Source organism: Moschus berezovskii, chromosome 6, assembly GCF_049115385.1.
Source record: "Moschus berezovskii isolate FMDL1 chromosome 6, NW_MosBer_1.0, whole genome shotgun sequence".
NCBI lineage: Eukaryota > Metazoa > Chordata > Mammalia > Artiodactyla > Moschidae > Moschus > Moschus berezovskii.
The window spans coordinates 96,364,919-96,387,946 of NC_142465.1; the positions used below are offsets into that span (position 1 = coordinate 96,364,919).

Sequence of the window (23,028 nt, forward strand, 5' to 3'; positions counted from 1 at the left end):
ATGCTAGATCAGATCATCGGGACTGAGTTATGAGGGGCTGGAATGATGAACTATATCTAATAAAGTTAAAAACAATAGACTGAATGTCAAAATCTTCTTTTGGGCCTGGAAAACTCATTCTGCAAATCCAGGGTATGAAATTCTTTTTGCTTTCCTTCATTGGAATAGGTATTTTTCTTTTGTTGCTGAAGGGTATATGCCGTCTGCAGAATTCTAAATTGACATTCCTTTTTATTTTCCAATTCTTTAACATGTTCACCTGCCTTCTAGCTTTGGTTATTTCTTGCCTACATTGTTTCATTGTTCTCCTACATGCCAAGTGTTGTTTTTCTCTAGCTCTTTCACATTTTTTTCCCACTGTCTTTGGTTTTTAGCAGTTTGAGAACAATATATAAATGCATGCTTTTGTTTGAGCTTTTCCTTTTGGTACTCAATAAGGTACTTAAATTTATGAATGTATGCCTTTCACTAAACTTTGTAAGACTTTGGCAATTATTTCTTCAAATATTTTTCTGCCTCAAACTCTTACTTCTGTCTCTGGAGCCCAGAAACAAATGTGACCTAATGTTAGATCTTTGAGTATTTTCCCACAGACCTCTAAAGTTCTATTCTTCTTTTTCTAATATTTTTTCTCCACGTTCTTTAAATTGGATAATTTCCCTTGATCTGTCTTCTGGTTTACTGACTCTCCCATCATCTCCATTCTTCACTTGAGTGCAAGATTTTTAATTTTAGATATTTTATATTTAAGTCCTTATATTTATCAGTTCAGTTCAGTTCAGTTCAGTCGCTCAGTCGTGTCCGACTCTTCGTGACCCCATGAATCACAGCACACCAGGCCTCCCTGTCCCTCACCAACTCCCGGAGTTCACTCAAACTCATGTCCATCGAGTAGGTGATGCCATCCATCCATCTCATTCTCTGTCGTCCCCTTCTCCTCCCGCCCCCAATCCCTCCCAGCATCAGAGTCTTTTCCAGTGAGTCAACTCGTCGCATGAGGTGGCCAAAGTATTGCAGTTTCAGCTTTACCATCAGTCCTTCCAATGGACACCCAGGATTGATCTCCTTTAGAATGGACTGGTTGGATCTCCTTGCAGTCCAAGGGACTCTCAAGAGTCTTCTCCAACACCACAGTTCAAAAGCATCAATTCTTCGGCGATCAGCTTTCTTCACAGTCCAACTCTCACATCCATACATGACCACGGGAAAAACCATAGCCTTGACTAGATGGATCTTGTTGGCAAAGTAATGTCTCTGCTTTTTAATATATTGGTGCTTAAAAAATGAAGCTTATAATTGATAGACCATTAATAGAACAATATCAATATAACATATTAATTTTAGGGGTACAACATAATGATTTGATTATGATGCCTATTTTACACCCATGACCACACAGAGTTAAATTTTTTCTTATGATGGCAAAAACTTTTAAAATCTACTCTCCCCAACTTTCAAATATACAATACAGTATTGTTAACTATAGTTAGCATGCTGTACACTGTATCCTCAATGATTTATGTATTTTATAACTGATAGATTATACTTTTTGATTCCCTTTATCCATTTCACCCCTTCCCTGACCTCTGGCAGTCATCAGTCTATTCTCTGTATCTATAAGCTTGGTTTCATTTTTGTCTAGATTCCACATACAAATGAAACCTGGTGGTATTTTCTTTCTCTGCCTGACTTGTTTTGCTAAGCACAGTGCCCTTAAAGTCCATACATGATGTCACCAAAGACAAGATTTTCTTCTTTTTATGGATGAGTAATATTCCATTGTATGACTATACACTTTATTCATTCATCCATTGATAGACACTTAGGTTGCTTCCACATCTTGTCTACAGCCAATAATGCTGCAATAAACATGGAGGTACACATATAATTTTGAATTAGCATTTTCATTTTCTTTGAATAAATATTCAGAAGAAAAATTCCTAGATCACATGGTAGTTTTATTTTCAATTTCTTCAGGAAACTTCATATTTTTTCATAATGACAATAACAATTTACATTTCCACCAACAGTGCATGAGGGTCCCCTTTTCTCCACATCTTTGCCAACACCTGTTATTTCTTGTCTTTTTTTTTTTTTTTAAATGATAGCCATTCTATTTGTGAAGTGATATCTCACCATGGTTTTGATTAGTATTTTCCTGATGATTCAGTTCAGTTCAGTTCAGTTCAGTCACTCAGTCGTGTCCGACTCTCCGTGACCCCATGAATTACAGCACGCCAGGCCTCCCTGTCCATCACCAACTCCTGGAGTTCACTCAAACTCATGTCCACAGAGTTGGTGATGCCATCCAGCTATCTCATTCTCCGTCGTCCCCTTCTCCTCCCGCCCCCAATCCCTCCCAGCATCAGAGTCTTTTCCAGTGAGTCAACTCGTCGCATGAGGTGGCCAAAGTATTGCAGTTTCAGCTTTAGCATCAGTCCCTCCAATGAACATCCAGGATTGATCTCCTTTAGAATGGACTGGTTGGATCTCCTTGCAGTATAAGGGACTCTCAAGAGTCTTCTCCAACACCACAGTTCAAAAGCATCAATTCTTCGGCGATCAGCTTTCTTCACAGTCCAACTCTCACATCCATACATGACCACGGGAAAAACCATTGCCTTGACTAGACGGACCTTGGTTGGCAAAGTAATGTCTCTGCTTTTTAATATACTATCAAGGTTGGTCATAACTTTCCTTCCAAGGAGCAAGCGTCTTTTAATTTCATGGCTGCAATCAGCATCTGCAGTGATTTTGGAGCCCCAAAAAATAAAGTCTGACACTGTTTCCACTGTTTTTCCATCTATTTCCCATGAAGTGATGGGACCAGATGCCATGATCTTTGTTTTCTGAATGTTGAGCTTCAAGCCAACCTTTTCACTCTCCTCTTTCACTTTCATCAAGAGGCTTTTGAGTTCCTCTTCACTTTCTGCCATAAGGGTGGTGTCATCTGCATATCTGAGGTTATTGATATTTCTCCCAGCAATCTTGATTCCAGCTTGTGCTTCTTCCAGCCCAACGTTCCTCATGATGTACTCTGCATATAAGTTAAATAAGCAAGGTGACAATATACAACCTTGACGTACACCTTTTCCTATTTGGAACCAGTCTGTTGTTCCATGTCCAGTTCTAATTGTTGCTTCATGTGCAATACCTTTTCAAGTACCTATTGACCATCTGTATGTTTTCTTTGGGAAAATGTCTTTTCAGATAATCTGTCCAGTTTTTAATTTGCTTATTTGGTTTTCTTGCTGAATAATATGAGGTCTCTGTATATTTTAGATATTAGTCTTTTACTAGATATCTGATTTGTTAATCATATGTCTTACTCCCATTCAGCGAGCTGCCTTCTCATTTTGTTGATGATGGTTTTCTTTTCTGTGTGGAAGCTTTGTAGATTGATATAGTCCCACGTGTTTATTTTTCCTTTTGTTGCCTTTATTTTTGGTGTCAAATCCAAAAATCATCAGTAAGATCAATGTCAGGGAGCCTTTATTCCAGTGTTGTTTTTTTTTCCCCCCTAAGTGTTTTATGGTTTCAAGTCTTACATTCAAGTCCTTAATCCATTTTGACTTAAGATTTGTGTATGGTATAAGATGGGCTCCCCTGGTGGCTCAGGCAAAGAACTCACTTGCCAACAGAGAAGACTCAGGTTCGATCCATGGGTTGGGAAGATTCCCTGGAGAAGGCAATCCACTCCACTATTTTTGCCTGCACAGAGGAGTCTGGCAGGCTACGGCCCATTGGGTCACAAAAGAGATAGACACAACTTAGTGACTAATAACAACAAGTGTAGGATGATCCAGTTCCTTTTTTTTTTTTAAAGCATGTAACTGTCCAGTTTTCCAAGCACCATTTATTAAAGAGACTATTTTCCCCTATTGTATATTTTAGGCTCATTTGCCATAATTTGTTCTTTCTCAGGACTGCTTTGGCTGTTTGGGCTCTTTTATGGTTCCATACAAATTTTAGAATTGTTTCTTCCATTTGTTTGGAAAGGCCATTGGGATATTGATAGAAAACTAATTCAATATTGATTGAATCTGTAGACCACTTTGGGTAGTATGAACATTTAATGTTAATTCTTCCAATTCATGAGTATGGAATATTTTACATTTACTTTTAATTCTTCAAATTTATTTTGATATCTTATGACTTTTCTGTGTACAGGTCTTTCACCTCCTTGGTTAAATTTATTCCTAGGTATTTAATTCTTTTAAATGCAGTTATACTTGAATTGTTATCTTAATTTCTCTTTCTGATTGTTCATTATTACTATAATGCAGGTGATTTATATATATATGTATATATATATGTATGTATTTTCTGCTTTTTGGAAGTTTGCTTTATGCCATTTTGCTTTTAGGAAAAACCTATATTATCACCCGTTTTCGCTAACAGAACAAAATCCAGAGAATTTTCGCTTTTATAAGGAAAGGTGAAAAGTGAAAACAGCCTTCAGCGTTTTTTGAGGGCAACAATCTGTTAATAGCAGTGCTCTCATTGCTCAAGGTAGCATGAACCCTGAACAGTGAGACTGGTGCTGCCAAGCTCATTCCCCAAGAACTACACTTAGCACTTCGATATCAAGCTGCCATAGCTCTGAACTGTCTGTGAGAATGTGTGCTTTATCTTGATTTATTCTGTGAATTTGTTAGCAAGATGCAGCCCAAGGTAATTGCTTTTTCATTTTTGCCATTTTGGCTTACTAAAGATTTCATAGGAATGCCCTATTTTTGGATAGTGAGGGAAATGCAGTGAGTTCGTATCCTGCAATTTTACTGAATTCATTTATTAATTCTAATAACTGTTTGAGAAGTGGTCAAGGTTTTCTATATGTAATATGATGTCATCTATAAACAGGGACATTTTTACACCTTTCTTTCCAATTTGGATGCCTTTAATTTCTTTTTCTTACCTAACTGAATAAGAGTGGTGAGAGTGGGTATCCTTGTCTTGTTCTTGATTTTTGAGGAAAAGCTCTAAGGCTTTTACCATTAAGTACAATGTTAGCTGCCCTCCCCCTACTCCTACCCCCCACAGTCCCTTTCATGGATCACAGCCTTGTCGTGGTGAAGGGGCTCGTGTAACTCAAAGAAGCTATGTGCCATTCCATGCAGAGCCACCCAAGATGGACAGGTCATAGTGAAGAATTCTGACAAAATGTGGTCCACTGGAGGAAGAAATGGTAAGCCACTCTAATATTCTTGCCATGAGAACCCTATTAAACAGTATGAAAAGGCAAAAAGATATGATGCTGAAAATTGAGGCCCCAGGGTGGAAGGTGTCCAATATGCTACTGGGGAGGAATGGAGGGAAATTACTAATAGCTCTACAAGGAATGAAAGCTGAGCCAAAGCAGAAACAAGGCCCAGTTGTGGATGTATCTGGTGGTGAAAATAAAGTCCAATGATGTTAAGAACCACATTGCATAGAAATGTGGAATGTTAGGTCCATGAATCAAGATAAATTGGATGTGGTCAAGTGGGAGATGGCAAGAGTGAATATTAACATCCCAGGAATCAGTGAACTTGAAGGGAAGAGAATGGGTGAATTTAATTCAGATGACCCTTATATCTGCCTCTGTGGGTAAGAACCCCTTAAAGAAATGGAGTAGCCCTCAGTGTCAACAAAAGAGCCCAAAAGGCAGTGCTTGGGTGCAATCTCAAAAACCACAGGATGATCTCAGTTCATTTCCAAGGCAAACCATTCAAAATCACAGTAGTCCAAGTCTATGATCCAACCACTGATGCTGAAGAAGCTGAAGTTGAACGGTTCTATGAAGACCTAAAAGGCCTTCTAGAAGTAGCACCCCAAAAAGATGTCCTTTTCATCACAGGGCATTGGAACGCCAATGTCAAGAGATACCTGGAGTTATAAGCAAGTTTGACTTTGGAGTACAAAATGAAACAGGGCAAGGGCTAACAGTTTTGTAAAGAGAATATACTAGTCACAACAAACAACCTTTTCCAACAACACAATAGACAAGTCTACAAATGGTCAATACTGAAATCAGATTGATTATATTCTTTGCAGCCAAAGATGGAGAGGCTCTGTACAGTCAGCAAAAACAAGCCCTGGAGCTGACTGTGGCTCAGATCATCAGCTCTGTATTGCAAACTATAGGCTTAAATTGAAGAAAGTAGGGAAAGCTACTAGGCTGTTCAGGTATGACCTTAATTAAATTCCTTATGATTCTACATGGAGATGATGAATAGATTCAAGGAATTAGATTTGGTAGACAGAATGCCTGAAGAACTATGGACAGAGGTTCATGACATTATACAGGAGGCAGTGACCAAAACCATCCCAAAGAAAAAGTGATTTCAAAAAGCAAAATGATTGCCCAAGGAGGCGTTACAAATAGCTGAAAAAAGAGAAGCAAAAAGGAAGGGAGAAAGGGAAAGATATGCCCAACTGAATGCAGAGTTCCAGAGAATAGCAAGGAGAGATAAGAAGGCCTTCTTATATGAACAATGCAAAGAAATAAAGGAAAGCAATTTCTTAAAGAAAATTAGAGATACCAAGGGAACATTTCATGCAAAGATGGCACAATAAACGACAGAAATGTTATGGACCTAACAGAAGCAGAAGATATTAAGAAGAAGTGGGAAGAATACACAAAAGAACTGTACAAAATAATGTCGTAATGACCCAGATAATCACGATGGTGTGAAAACTCACCTAAAGCCAGACATCCTGGTATGTGAAGTCAAGTGGGCCTTAGGAAGCATTACGAAGAACAAAGCTAGTGGAGGTGATGAAATTCCAGTTGAGCTATTTCAAATCCTAAAAGATGATGCTGTGAAAGTGCTGCACTCAATATGCTAGGAAATTTGGAAAACTCAGCAGTGGCCACAGGACTGGAGAAGGTCAGTTTTCATTTCAATCCCAAAGAAAGGCAATGAAAAAGAATGCTCAAACTACCACACAATTGCACTCATCTCACACGCTAATAAAGTAATGTTCAAAAATCTCCAAGCCAGGCTTCAACAGTATGTGAACCATGAACTTCCGGATGTTCAAGCTGGTTTTAGAAAAGGCAGAGGAACCAGAGATCAAATTGCCAACATCCACTGGATCATCAAAAAAGCAAGAGAATACCAGGAAAACATCTACTTCGGCTTTATTGACTATGCCAAAGCCTCTGACTCTGTGGATCACAACAAACTGTGGAAAATTCTGAAAGAGATGGGTATACCAGACCACCTGACCTGTCTCCTGAGAAATCTGTTTGCAGGTCAAGAAGCAACAGTTAGAATCAGACATGGAACAATAGACTGATTACAAATTGGGAAAGGAGTATGTCAAGGCTGTGTATTGTCACCCTACTTGTTTAACTTATATGCAGAGTATATCATGCAAAATGCCAGGCTTGAGGAATCACAAGCTAGAATCAAGATTGCTGGGAGAAATATCAATAACCTCAGATATGCAGATGACACCACCCTTTTGACAGAAAGCAAAGAAGAACTAAAGAGCCTCTTGATGAAAGTGAAAGAGGAGAGTGAAAAAGTTGGCTTAAAATGTAAGATTCAGAAAACAAAGATCATGGCATCTTGTCTCATCACTTCATGGCAAATAGAAGGGGAAACAATGGAAACTGTGAGAGACTTCATTTTCTTGGGCTCCAAAATCACTGCAGATGCTGACTGCAGTCATGAAATTAAAAGATGCTTGCTCTTTGGAAGAAAAGCTATGACTAACCTAGAGAGCATATTAAAAAGTAGAGACATCACTTTGCCAACAAAGGTCTGTCTAGTTAAAGCTATGGTTTCTCCAGTAGTCATGTATGGATGTGAGAGTTGGACTATAAAGAAAGCTGAGCACTGAAGAATTGATGCTTTTGAATTGTGGTGTTGGAGAAGACTCTTGAGAGTCCCTTGGACTGCAAGGAGATCAAGCCAGTCAATCCTAAAGGAAATCAACCCCGAATAGTCATTGGAAGGACTGATTGTGAAGCTGAAACTCCAGTACTTTGGCCACCTGTTGGGAAGAGTTGACTTATTGGAAAAGACCCTGATGCCAGGAAAGATGGAGGACATGAGGAGTAGTGGGCAACAGAAGATGAAATAGTTGGATAGCATCATCAACTCAATCGGTGTGAGTTTGAGCAAACTCAGGGAGATAGTGAAGGACAGGGAAGCCTGGCCTGCTGCATCCATGATGTTGCAAAGAGTTGGACCGGACTTAGCAACTGAAGTACAACATAGTTTGTTTCCTTAAGAAATAATTGGTAATCTTTGAGGGTCAATTTTTTGGTTAAAAAGTCATGAAACACAGTAAGTTATGTATATCTGGGCTGGGTACTCTTCACTGTCCATTGCTTTACATCTTATTTATTCTTTGAAATGGGAAATGGATGTCATAATAGGCCAACTGGGGAAGAACAATTTTTATTCATGGAATATAAGGCAAATATAATTGTTTGAATAATTATTATTAGAAAATTTCCCTTTAACAAGAAATTGTCATTCATTTAAATAAAGTGAATGTAGGATGGAGCAATGACAAATTTCTTTTAAAGATCTAGATTTTAAAAAATTGAAAAGAATTGAGAGCAGGAGAGAAGAAAACAAGTCTAGAAATGCAGGAGTAGAGGAATTCACGAATCGCCTATAAAAGGCAGATGCAGAAATCCCAACCTGTACTGACAGAGTCAATATCATGGGAGTTGCATCCAGCAGTGTGGATTTTAAAAACAAGAACCCTGCCCCCCAGACTACAAATACATAGTAAAACTGTAAGAATTTTTAAAAATACAACATAATAAAATTTAATGTATGTATTTAGTTCTTCCTGTTGTGTTTGACTACTTCTCTCTCTTCTGTTGATTTCATACAGTACGGATTTTCTGCCATTTTGTGTCTTAGGAAAGGACTAAAGAGCACTTCAGTTGAGATATATCCCACTTTCCCAGTCATTACTTGCTCTTCGTATGAAATGACTTATTATTCTGTTACAGACTTAGGAGACTCTCCTAGTGTGAGCATATTCCATATCAGAAGGGAGTTTGGCATCCCTACTGATGCCATTACTGATGCTAATCAGTAATCCTTACGGATTATTTTAAGAGGCTTCTGGAATGTGATCACTCAGAAGCAGGTAGGAGAAAACAGTCTAGAAGTGACACAACACTAGGGGAATCCACAAGACCAGGAGACACACAGCATTGCAAAGAGAGATTGCAGAAGTCAGTGGAAGAGAGCATTTTAATGTGGGCTACATGGGAAAACACTAGAAAGATTTAAAGACATATTTCAAATCTAAATCATTTTTCTGTTTCTCGATTATACAAACTGAACTATTATTTTTAAAAATCTTGGTCAGTTCTAAATAATTGCACTATTTTGTCAGTCTTTGTTCACTAGGATAAATCATATTGTGTGGCTTTGAAAGGGAAAAATTTTAGCAATTTTGTTTCAGCCTGTGAATTCACAGAAGGGAAGTAGTTCTGACAGCAAAGCTTCAAAGATTTAATATAAGATAAACAATTCTTTTCATCAAACTTACTATCAAACATAACAGAACTGCAGGCAGAATAATTCATTTTAATATTAAAACAAAATCAAGCACAACTTCTTTAGTCTGATTACTCAAGCATGTGAAAATACTGAAGGCTAAAAAAATAAATAACAATTAGTTACAACTTGAAATGAGCAAAGAAAATGTGCTGAGAATTTATAGGTAGATTTTTCTGTCATTTGCATTATAATGTTATCTCAGTCTTCAGATAAGCCAAAGAAATAGTCATTTAAAAGAAACTGTGAAAAATGCAAAGCATGAGAACTTTGTTGTGATGATTTTGGGAAGGTGATTGTTCTTAGTTGTCCACATTAGAAGTAACTTAATTGCCTGGAGAATCCCAGGGACGGGGGAGCTTGGTGGGCTTCCGTCTATGGGGTCACACAGAGTCGGACACGACTGAAGTGACTTAGCAGCAGCAGCAACATTCTTTGATTTAACAAAGTATTCATTGAGCACCTATGATATACTTGACCCTGCTTTAGCCCCTGGGGTTATAGCACTGATACAGGGCAGTGGAGGAAGGAAGTTTGGAAGTGTCAACCAACAGGGGTGGTTCTGCAATTTTATATATGGGAGTAGGAGAGGACCTCATGGGGAAAGATGATAGTAAACACATAGCTGTTTAGGATATATGAGATTAAACCGTTGGGGAATTTGAACCATGGGCCTGGGGAAGAGCAGTCCAGGTATGCTGAGTAGCAGTTACAAATGTATTGGGGCAGAAACATGCTTCAGTATTCAAGGTATAGGAAGAAAATCATTGCAGCTGGAATGGAGTGACTTAAGGCGTCTGCCTGGGAAATCCCATGGAGAGAGGAGCCTGGCAGGTTACAGTCCATAGGGTTGTAAAAGTCTGTCATGACTTAGGGACTGATTACAACAGGCATGAGGTGAAGCTGGAGAGGTCAAGGGTGGTACTTGGCTATCATTGTAAGTAGAATGAGATTCTTTCTCCAGAGGAATATGAAAGAGGAATGATAGGATCTGACTTTTATTCTCAAAGGAATATTTTGGATGCTAGGTTAGAAAAAGACTAAAGAGATATAAAGCAGCAGTCCCTAACCTTTTTGGCACCAGTGTCTGGTTTTGTGAAGACAGTTTTTCCATGGATTAGGGGCTGGGGGGATGGTTTTGGAATGATTCACGAACATTACCTTTATTGTGCACTTTATTATTATTACATCAGCTCCACTGCAGATCATCAGGAATTAGAACCTGGAGGTTGGGGGCTCCTGATATAAAGGTAAAATCAGGGAAACCTATTGAGAGGCAACAGCAGTAATTCAAGTGAGAAAAGATGGTAGCTTGATCCAATGGTGGTAGTGGTGGCAGTAAAACACAATGGAATCCTGGATTTATTTTGCAAGATGAAACTGACAGAATTTGCTGATAAACTGGGATGTAGTTTTTGAGAGCAGTCAAAAGAACTCTAAAGATTTTAACTTGAGCAACTAGTAGGATGAAGGTGTTATTTAGAGGTGAGAAAGGCTGCCAAAGAAGCAGGATTAGGGGGACAATAATCAGAAGTTTGACTGGATGTATGTTAAGTCATGATGCGTACTGAATTTCTACTATAGTTGTTGAGTAATCAGTTGTACATATAACTGGATTTTAGGGAGACTTTCAAATTGTATTATAATACAGAATGAAAAGGCATGTAAAGGGTATTTAAAGCTACAGGCCTGGCAATAAAAAGTGAAGAGGGACTGCTCTGGTGGTCCAGTGGTTAAGACTCTGTACTTCCAATGCAAGGGGCAAGGGTGAGAACCTGGGTTGGGGAACTAAGATCCCACATCTGTGCGGTGAGGCAAAGAAAATATTTTTTAAAAGAGAGAAAGAGATGAGTTCCAGGGCAATGTTAAAAGATTAGGGGGCAGAGAACAACCAGGAGGAAACATGACTTCATCATTATTATTTTTTTAACTTATTTATTTTAATTGGAGGCTAATTACTTTATAATATATTAATACATGACTTCATTATTAACAACTTTCCTTTCAAGGGCATTTGCAACATACAGACCCTAGTGGTCCTAACATGTTAGTCACTCAGTTGTGTCCAACTCTTTGTGACCCCATGGACCTGCCAGCCTCCTCTGTCCATGGAATTCTCCAGGCAAGAATACTGGAGTGGGTGGCCATTTCCTTCCAGGGGATCTTCCCCACCCAGGGATTGAACCCCGGTCTCTTGTGTTGCAGGCAGAATGTTGACTGTCTGAGCCACTGGGGAATTCCAAGCAGTTTTCAAGTTTTTAAAGGAATCACTTTCTCACTTTCCATTTACTCATGTTGCTGCTAAGTCACTTCAGTCGTGTCCGACTCTGTGTGACCCCATAGATGGAAGCCCACCAGGCTCCCCCATCCCTGGGATTCTCCAGGCAAGAACACTGGAGTGGGTTGCCATTTCCTTTTCCAATGTGTGAAGGTGAAAAGTGAAAGTGAAGTCGCTCAGTTGTGTCCGACGCTTAGCGACCCCATGGACTGCAGCCTACCAGGCTCCTCCATCCATGGGATTTTCCAGGCAAGAGTACTGGAGTGGCTTGCTTGATCCAAATCTGAAACTCTTACTCTTACTCACTCCCCTCCTTTATGCTTCCATCACGCTCATTTTGAATATACTTATTGGTAGTACAACTTTATTGGAGTGTAAAATGCATTTTTGAAAACTGTCAAAAGTAATTTGGGGATTTAGCTGATGAATAAAATGAGTGATCAGGTTGTTTAATACTGTTTTTGATCAAACATTAAGCATAACTATTGCATAATATCAACAAGTTTATTGTGTGGTTTATCTGCAGATCTAAAAAATATGTTGACAGGCATGTTCTAAAATGTCTTCAGCAATGACATTACTGAAATATATGTATAGTTTCCAAGAGTACTATTTTCAATTGCCCATTATATGTCATACATATATATAAATTCTGTTAAATTGATTAACACTATTTCTTAAATACTATTTCTTTATCATTTGTATTTATATAGATTCTTAAAGTCCATGAACACACATATCGCTATAAATAATATCTAACTTAATCTTCATTTCCCAGCCTAAGACTGTCTTAAACAACTGCTATTCTCAGTTAAGCCGATTAACTTACTAAAGCAGTTGAAAATAACTATTTTTAATGAGTTAAAGTTCTACAATGCACATTTAATAATATTTGCCCAGTTCTTATAAAAATTGCTGATTGCAAACAACACAGATTTATAGACAGGCATCTTTGGATGTCTGGCTAATACTAAACTTATAAAGGATGTATTCCCTTAAAATTATGCCAAATATTTTTCAGCGAACAAATATTTATCAAGTGCTAGTATGTTCCAGATGTACATCATGTTGAGAAGAGTTTGCTCCTTTAAATCCTTCCAAGTGCATCCTTAGAGATTTATGTGCACAAAGGAGAGAGCCGAAGTAGTGCTTCTGGCTTTTGCCACGTCAGTGGATTCTCCGGGGAGTTTCGCCATGTGGAGGACCCGTTTTGCTAGGCTAGTGGAAGACCAGAGAAGCTAGTGAGGCTTAGTGTTACCCATGCCACTTACTGCATCCAGATTCAGATGTTTAATCAATTAAAGGTGACTCAGATATTCAAGTTGGATTTAGAAAAGTCAGAGGAACCAGAGATCAAATTGTCAACATCTGTTGGATCATAGAAAAAGCAGGAGAGTTCCAGAAAAACATCTATTTCTGCTTCATTGACTGTGCTAAAGCTTTTGATTTGGATCACAACAAACTGTGGAAAATTCTTAGAGATGGGAATATCAGACTGCCTGACCTGTCTCTTGAGAAACCTTTAGGCAGGTCAAGAAGCAACAGTAAGAACCAGACATGAAACAATGGACTGGTTCCAAATTGGGAAAGGAGTACTTCAAAGTTGTATATTGTCACCCTGCTTATTTAACTTCTATGCAGAGTACAGCATGAGAAATGCCAGGCTGGGATGAAGCACAAGCTGGAATCAAGATGGCAGGGAGAAATATCAATAACCTTAGATATGCAGATGACACCACCCTTATGGTAGAAAGTGAAGAGGAACTAAAGAGCCTCTTGATGAAAGTGAAAGAGGAGAGTGAAAAAGTTGACTTAAAACTCAACATTCAAAAACCTAAGATCATGACATCCAGTCCCACCACTCCATGGCAAATAGATGGGGAAACAATGGAAACAATGAGAAACTATTTTCTTGGGCTCCAAAATCACTGCAGATGGTGACTGCAGCCCTGAAATTAAAAGGTGCTTGCTCCTTGGAAGAAAAACTATCACAAACCTAGACAGCATATTAAAAAGCAGAGACGTTACTTTGCCAACAAAGGTCCATCTAGACAAACCTATGGTTTTTCCAGTAGTCATGTATGGATGTGAGAGTTGGATGATAAAGAAAGCTGAGAACCAAAGAACTGATGCTTTTGAACTGTGGTTTGGAGAAGACTCTTGAGAGTCCCTTGAACTGCAAGGAGATCCAACCAGTCAATCCTAAAGGAAGTCAGTCCTAAATATTCATTGGAAGGACTGATTTTAAATCTCCTATGCTTTGGCCACCTGATGCGAAGAACTGACTCACTGGAAAAGACCCTGGTGCTGGGAAAGATTGATGGCAGGAGGAGAAGGGAGTGACAGAGGATGAGATGGTTGGATGGCATCACCGACTCAATGAACATGAGTTTGAGCAAGCTCCAGGAGTTGGTGATGGACAGGGAAGCCTGGCGTGCTGTAGTCCATACGGTTGCAAAGAATCAGGCATGACTGAGAAACTAAACTAACTGTGACACAGAAATCTCCCTCTCTTAATGACATGGTCCAAATTGCCATCCTTGGAGAAGGAAATGGCAACTCATTCCAGTATTCTTGCCTGGAGAATCCCATGGACAGAGGAGCCTGGTGGGCTGCCGTCCATGGGGTTGTACAGTCAGATGCGACTGAAGCGACTTAGCAGCACCAATTGCCATCCTGGTCTCTCTGACTTGACCCATCTTTGGGAGGTAATGAGGTATAATAGAGCAGTTTTTGGTTTTCCTTAGAGGCTAACTACCATTCTTGGTTCTGGGGAATGCAAAGATGGTGGGGAGTCACTGTAATTGGAAAAATATTACTTTTTGAGGGAAGAAAAATATCTTTGAGCAATTACGTCAGAATATGAAAAGTGTTCAAAATACTGAATGGGAATCTGTGAGAAAATTACTTCTCTGGCTTCACAGAGAAGGTGTTGGCACTATTCAAATAGATGAGTCAGTCTTCCGTGAAGCTTAGCTTGATGAGACAGATGTAAACTGTTGGGACGTAGCTTTTTTTCCCTTCTTTTGGTTCTGGATACTCTAGCTATGCCAGACTTGACTTCTTCTGACACTTCACTTTGAATAAAGTCTGCCTTTAATTCTAGGACTTTACCTGTGAAATATGTTATAGCCTTTCCACCAAGGATCACCATTATACTGTACACTGAACATACTGAATACTGTAATTGGCTCATTGTTCCTCACTGATACTTGGTGGCTGGCCCCATTCCTCTCACAAGTGTTGACATTAATTGCTTAAAGGAAGAAAGTTATTTCTAAATGTAGGTTTACATGTTTCTTATTAGATAAGAGAAACTCACGATGTTTTTCATGTGCTTCACAAGTATGGTCAGCTTCGCGTCTTTGTAGGATATGACTAACTGCACTTTAGGCTTCTTGTCAGCAAACTTCTCACCTGATGAAAGAGTAGAATTTCAGTGAGTTAAATTGGAAGTGGCTGATCACGGGATGGGGGCTTCCCAGGTGGCTCAGTGGGAATGAATCCGCCTGCTTACACAGGAGATGCGGGTTTGATCCCTGGGTGGGGAAGATCCCCTGGAAGAGGAAATAGGAACTCACTCCAGTATTCTTGCCTGGGAAATCTCATGTACAGAGGAGCCTGGTAGTCTGCAGTCCATGGGGTTGCAAAGAGTTGGACATGCCTGAACGTGACCACATGATACGCTGAACATTCACAGACTAAAACTAAAATATATCCCATATATTTACCTCATCTCTTTCTTTCCAGTTCCATGGCACCTAGCTCAGATGCATATGGACCTTTTGCCTAAATTGCTAGAACACTCTCTTCTCCATCCCCAGAACCCAAATGTAACCCATATTGTACACAATTACCAGTATAATCTTCCTAGGGCAACTTTTATAAAATTACCCTTTCAATCAAAGTACTCTTCATAGAACAGCTTTCCATTGCTTATGAAAAAAATTCTGAATTTCTCGGCTTGATATTATTGCTTCTTGTTGAATCCGTGTTTGTTTTATTTCCCATTAATATTATTTCATACTGCAGCCTATACACTCAGTTCTACAGACATGCTCTGCTATTTCCTTCCAGACATCGCTCATATTATTCCCTTTATTTGAAATGATCTCTTTCCACTATTTCTGGCTGTTGAATTTTTACCTTTCTACAAAGTTGAATTAAAATGCAAAATAGTTTCTGTGGTCACCTCCCTCTGAACTTCACTAGCACAGCCCTTATCACTTATTATTTATATCTTAATTATTACCTTACCTGTCTCAATTTGCTTAGTGGATTACAATCTCCCTTAAGGCTTACTTTTTTCCCTCTTTCCCCAAAAGATATGTAAATCAGTGCTTGCTCCATAATGTTGCACTAAACGTCTATTTAATGACAAAAGTAAACCTCAATTTTCTTTTCAAGTAATATAATAGCATTCCAACATTAAAATGAAGGCTTTAGTTTTTTAATTAAAAATTTCCAGTTTATAGCCCAAGGATTAAACATAATTCACAGTTTTCTAATATTTCCCATGGTAATCGTTGGTTGTATGTTCTCTGAGGGAATTCAGAGAGAAGAAATTTATTAATAACAAGAAATTTGGCAGTGCCTTCTTGTGGGCTCATTGGGGTCTAGGTTGTTTTCTGATAGTCAATCTTAGCTCTCTAGTCCTAACGTTTGAATATTAAAGCTGAGTGGTATGTTTCCTCTTCCAAAGCCTTTTACATGTTTATTAGAATCGCTTACACATTGTAAACAGGTAACATTAATTATTAATAGTTTTCATGTTAATGTGGATTTTGACATTGAAATAATTAAAATTGACATCGAGTTTTTCTTACCGCTAAAATGACAATTATGTAAATAAAGAATTCTTCCCAAGAATATCTTGATTACAGTGATTGAGTGACACTGTGAGTCTGAGATACTATGAGGCAATTCTGACTGTATTACCTGGGTAAACTGCATTTCATCATTAAAAAGTGTAATTGAACTTTTGGTATGAGGATGCTAAAAAATGCTGATACTTTCTGATGAACAGTGAATATTATTTTTGAATTAAAGAGTGAAAGGATTATTAGACACATTAATTAGAAACTTAATGTGTTGAATTAGAGGAACATTAATTCAAAGATAGGAGATTAGCATACATTTATGTATGAGTGTCTAAATGATAACCATACAACTGTTCTTGAGTTGATAAGAGGATCAGTTCTGTTCAGTTCAGTTGCTCAGGCATGTCCAACTCTGTGACCCCATGGACTGCAGCACGCCAGGTTTCCCTGTCCATCACCAACTCCCAGAATGTACTCAAATTTATGTCATTGAGTTGGTGATGCCATCCAACCATCTCATACAAGATTAGTAACCAAAGTATCCACTGAAACACATCAGAGTTTAGAACCCACTGGAAATGCCAACCACTAGGAAGTCACCAAATCAGTGGACATGAGTTTGAGCAAACCCAAGAAGATAGCGAAGGATGGGGTAGCCTGGTGTGCAGCAGTCTGTGGGTTTGCAAAGAGTCAGATACTACTTAGCAACTAAACAACTGCAACACAGGAAGTCTTTGTAGTCAATGTAATAATAGTAGAGGTGCTTAGTATTTCTAGAATTCTTATCATATGCCAATGTTGGGCTCAGAGTTTCATGTACATTACTCACTAAATCCTCACAGCAAATCTATAAAGTTTGTGTTTACTTCCATTTTACATATGAGGAAATTGAAGTGTTTGGTCCAAGCTTATGCAGACAATTAATGGTACCAGGTCAAATGATCTCTACAGCCTGTTTTTTAATATCACGTGGTAAAGGGTAGATGAAGAGTCTGTAATCTAAGGGGAAAGACTTTAAAAAAGATCCCAGAGAGGGAGGTTTTGTTTTTTTGGTTTGTTTTGTTTGACTACAGGGCATAGGAGATCTTAGTTCCCCTACCAGGGATCAAACCTGGGCCCCTGGCATTGGAAGCTCAGAGTTCTAACCACTGGACCATCAGGAATCCTAAGGGAGACTTGAGAATAGCTTCAGATGGACAAGAAGATGCTAGAATATTTTGATTTTTCTGTTTCAAGTTATTCTTGGGGAATCTCATCATGCTTAATCTAACCATTTATAGTAACCCCAGGAACTGTTAAAATAATGTCGATCCAAAGAATGACCATGTTGAAATGCTTGAATGCATGCCATACAGCAGATAATACAGGGCTTATTATGCATAATGTGTCCATTAATGTTAAAAAATGGCATTTCAAAATTTAACTTCCTTTCAGCTGATAATATATTCATATGATTCAAAAGTGAAAATGCATTTTCAAAGTACACAGTGAAAAATCTTCCTCCCATTTCTAATATCTATCCAGCCAGTTCTCCAATTATTATTTTATTAGTTTTGCAAGTATTCCTCCAGAGGGACACATATTCTTCCAGAATTTCTCCATTTAAGTAAATATGAATAAGTATTTTTATTCTTCTCCCTTTTCCTCAAAAAGAATAGCATATTTACTATTCTGCATAACCATCTTGGAGATACTTTCATATCAATAATACAAAGCTTCTTTATTTTTAAATATACTTTCAGAATATTCCATCATGAGGAAATACCATAATTTATTTAACAATTTACCCACTGATGGGCAAGTCGGTTGTTTCCAATGCTTTCCAGCCGTTACAGATCATGCTGCATTAAATAGCTTTGTATGTGTATCATTTTGTACCCCTGTACAAGTATTATAGGATAAATTTCAGCAGCAGAATTTCAGGGTCAGTGGGTACTGGCATTTGTAATTTTGGTAAATATCGCCAAACTGCCTTCCATGAAGGTTGTACCAATTTGTATTACCACCAACAGTGTATGAGTGCTTGCTGATTCATAACCAAGCTTGTTAATTAAATTTTTGAATTTTTGCTGATCTGATGAGTTAAAACAGGATCAGTGTAGTTGTAATTTGCATTTTTCTTATGAGTGACATTGAGGATTCTTTCATTTTGTTAAGAGCCACTTGCATTTTGTTTTTGTTTTCTGAAGGCTTGGATTTATTTATTATTGTATTCTTTACACTGTTTTATATTTGGTCATTTTTGAAAACCAATTCATAGGAGACGGTAACATGTTAAATACTTGCAAATATTTCACCCATTTTGTCACTTATCTTCACTTTTTTGAACTTTGCTACGTGTTTTATAACATGCAGAATTGTTATGGCTTCTGAATTTGTTGTTGTTCATTTGCTCAGTTGTGTCTGACTCTGAAGCACGCTAGGCTTCCTGTCCTTCAGCATCTTCTGGAGCTTGCTCAAATCATGTCCATTGAGTCGGTCATGCCATCCAACCATCTCGTCCTCAATCATCCCCTTCTCCTCCTGCCTTCACTCTTTCCTTGCATCAGGGTCTTTTCTAATGAGTCGGCTCTTTGCATCAGGTGGCCAAAGTAATGGAGATTCAGCTTCAGCATCAGTCCTTCCAATGAATGTTCAGGATTGATTTCCTTCAGGATTGTCTGGTTTGATTTCTGTGCAGTCCATGGGACTCTTAAGAGTCTTCTCCAACACCACAATTCTAAAGCATCGATTAATTGGCACTCAGCTGTCATAGCTATAGCAGCTTGTCCCAAGATTAAAAAGAATTTTTCCATGTTTTCTTTGTCATATATATGATTTCATTATTGTCATTTAAAGTTTTTCATTCACTTGGTATTTATCCTGGCATATGGTGTGAAGTATACTTTGTTTTCTCTTACTGATTTGGGCATCTATTAAATTCCTGAATATATTTGACTCTACTTGTGACTCACTGGAAGAGTCTGATGCTAGGAGGGATTGGGAGCGGGAGAAGGGGACGACAGAGAATGAGATGGCTGGATGGCATCACCAACTCGATGGACATGAGTTTGGGTGAACTCTGGGAGTTGGTGATGGACAGGGAGGCCTGGCGGGCTGTGATTCATGGGGTCGCAAAGAGTCGGACACGACTGAGCGACTGAACTGAACTGAACGGACACTCCCCGGCCGGGCGGCGCAGACGCGGGAGACGCTGGCCCCAGCGCAACCGTCCACGCAAAGAGGCGCGGCTGAGAGGAGCTACCCCACGTCCAATAGGCGGTGGCTGCGTGGGCGCAGAAGGGCCGAGAGGAGCTGATCTACCTTCAAGGTCAGGAGGGATGGCCTTGAGGAGATACCCCTCATCCAAGGTAAGGTGCAGCGGCTGCGCTTTCTTGGAGCAGCTGTGAAGAGATATCCCACGCCCAAGGTAAGAGAAACCCAAATAAGATGGTAGGTATTGCGAGGGGGCATCAGAGGACAGACACACTGAAATCATAATCACAGGAAACTAGTTGATCTGATCACATGGACCACAGCCGAATGTGGTCCACTGGAGAAGGGAATGGCAAACCACTTCAGTATGCTTGCCTTGAGAACCCCATGAACAGTATCAAAGGGCAAAATGATAGGATACTGAATGAAGAATTCCCCAGGTCGGTAGGTGCCCAGTATGCTACTGGAGATCAGTGGAGAAATAACTCTAGAAGGAATGAAGGGATGGAGCAAAAGCAAAACAAATACCCAGTTGTGGATGTGACTGGTGATAGAAGCAAGGTCCGATGCTGTAAAAAGAGCAATATTGCATAGGAACCTGGAATGTTAGGTCCATGAATCAAGGCAAATTGGAAGTGGTCAAACAGGAGATGGCAAGAGTGAACATAGACATTCTAAAATCAGTGAACTAAAATGGACTGGAATGGGTGAATTTAACTCGGATGACCAGTATCTACTACTGTGGGCAGGAATCCCTTAGAAGAAATGGAGTAGCCATCATGGTCAACAAAAGAGTCTGAAATGCAGTACTTGGATGCAATCTTAAAAACAACAGAATGATTTCTGTTTGTTTCCAAGGCAAACCATTCAATATTAGAGTAATCCAGGCCTATGCTCCAACCAGTAACGCTGAAGAAGCCGAAGTTGAATGGTTCTATGAAGACCTACAAGACCTTTTAGAACTAACACCCAAAAAAGATGTCCTTTTAATTATAGGGGACTGGAATGCAAAAGTAGGAAGTCAAGAAACACCTGGAGTAACAGGCAAATTTGGCCTTGGAGCATGGAATGAAGCAAGGCAAAGGCTAATAGAGTTTTGTCAAGAGAACGCACTGGTCATAGCAAACACCCTCTTCCAACAACACAAGAGAAGACTCTACACATGGACATCACCAGATGGTCAACACCGAAATCAGATTGATTATATTCTTTGCAGCCAAAGATGGAGAAGCTGTATACAGTTAGCGAAAACAAGACCAGGAGCTGACTGTGGCTCAGATCATGAACTCCTTATTGCCAAATTCAGACTGAAATTGAAGAAAGTAGGGAAAACCACTAGACCATTCAGATATGACCTCAATCAAATCCCTTATGATTATACAGTGGAAGTGAGGAATAAATTTAAGGGACTAGATCTGATTGATAGAGTGCCTGAAGAACTCTGGACGGAGGTTCGTGACATTGTAAAGGAGACAGGGACCAAGACCATCCCCGTGGAAAAGAAATGCAAAAAAGCAAAATGGCTGTCTGAGGAGGCCTTACAAATAGCTGTGAAAAGAAGAGAAGCGAAAAGCAAAGGAGAAAAGGAAAGATATAAGCATCTGAATGCAGAGTTCCAAAGAATAGCAAGGAGAGATAAGAAAGCCTTCCTCAGTGATCAATGCAAAGAAATAGAGGAAAACAACAGAATAGGAAAAAGAAGAGATCTCTTCAAGAAAATTAGAGATTCCAAGGGAACATTTCATGCAAAGATGGGCTCGATAAAGGACAGAAATGGCATGGACCTAACAGAAGCAGAAGATATTAAGAAGAGGTGGCAAGAATACACAGAAGAACTGTACAAAAAAGATCTTCACGACCAAGATAGTCACGATAACGTGATCTCTGACCTAGAGCCAGACATCTTGGAATGTGAAGTCAAGTGGGCCTTAGAGAGCATCACTACGAACAAAGCTAGTGGAGGTGATGCAATTCCAGTTGAGCTATTTCAAATCTTGAAAGATGATGCTGTGAAAGTGCTGCACTCAACATGCCAGCAAATTTGGAAAACTCAGCAGTGGCCACAGGACTGGAAAAGGTCAGTCTTCATTCCAATCCCGAAGAAAGGCAATGCCAAAGAATGCTCAAACTACTGCACAATTGCATTCATCTCACACGCTAGTAAAGTCATGCTCAAAATTCTCCAAGCCAGGCTTCAGCAATATGTGAATCATGAACTCCCAGATGTTCAAGCAGGTTTTAGAAAAGGCAGAGGCACCAGAGGTCAAATTTCCAACATCTGCTGGATCATGGAGAAAGCAAGAGAGTTCCAGAAAAACATCTATTTCTGCTTCATTGACTATGCCCAAGCCTTTGACTGTGTGGATCACAATAAACTGTGGAATATTCTGAAAGAGATGGGAATACCAGACCACCTGACCTGCCTCTTGAGAAACCTGTATGCAGGTCAGGAAGCAACAGTCAAAACTGTACATGGAACAACAGACTGGTTCCAAATAGGAAAAGGAGTGGGTCAAGGTTGTATATTGTCACCCTGCTTATTTAACTTGTATGCAGAGTACATCATGAGGAACTCTGGGCTGGAAGAAGCGCAAACTGGAATCAAGATTGCTGGGAGAAATATCAATAACCTCAGATATGCAGATGACACCACCCTTATGGCAGGAAGTGAAGAGGAACTCAATAGCCTCTTGATGAAAGTGAAAGATGAGAGTGAAAAGGTTGGCTTGAAGCTCAACATTCAGAAAACAAGATCATGGCATCTGGTCCCATCACTTCATGGGAAATAGATGGAAAAACAGTGGAAACAGTGTCAGACTTTATTTTTTGGGCTCCAAAATCACTGCAGATGCTGATTGCAGCCAGGAAATTAAAAGACACTTACTCCTTGGAAGGAAAGTTATGACCAACCTAGATAGTATATTAAAAAGCAGAGACATTACTTTGCCAACCAATGTCCGTCTAGTCAAGGCTATGGTTTTTCCCGTGGTCATGTATGGATGTGAGAGTTGGACTGTGAAGAAAGCTGATCACCGAAGAATTGATGCTTTTGAACTGTGGTGCTGGAGAAGACTCTTGAGTGTCCCATGGACTGCAAGGAGATCCAAGCAGTCCATTCTAAAGGAGATCAATCCTGGGTGTTCATTGGAAGGACTGATGCTAAAGCTGAAACTGCAATACTTTGGCCACCTCATGCGACAAGTTGACTCACTGG

General features: G+C 39.3%; 1 protein-coding gene across 3 annotated transcripts in view; it reads right to left on the bottom strand.

Moving 5' to 3' along the window:
• Window positions 1–23,028, bottom strand: part of PIK3C2G (phosphatidylinositol-4-phosphate 3-kinase catalytic subunit type 2 gamma) — a 464,511-nt gene that overhangs the window by 29,062 nt on the left and 412,421 nt on the right. For all 3 annotated transcript variants that reach the window (XM_055394272.2, XM_055394271.2, XM_055394273.2), the window contains one exon: window positions 15,122–15,216. In XM_055394272.2, coding sequence (XP_055250247.2) covers window positions 15,122–15,216 — 95 coding nt within the window. The remainder of the gene's footprint in view (window positions 1–15,121; window positions 15,217–23,028) is intronic.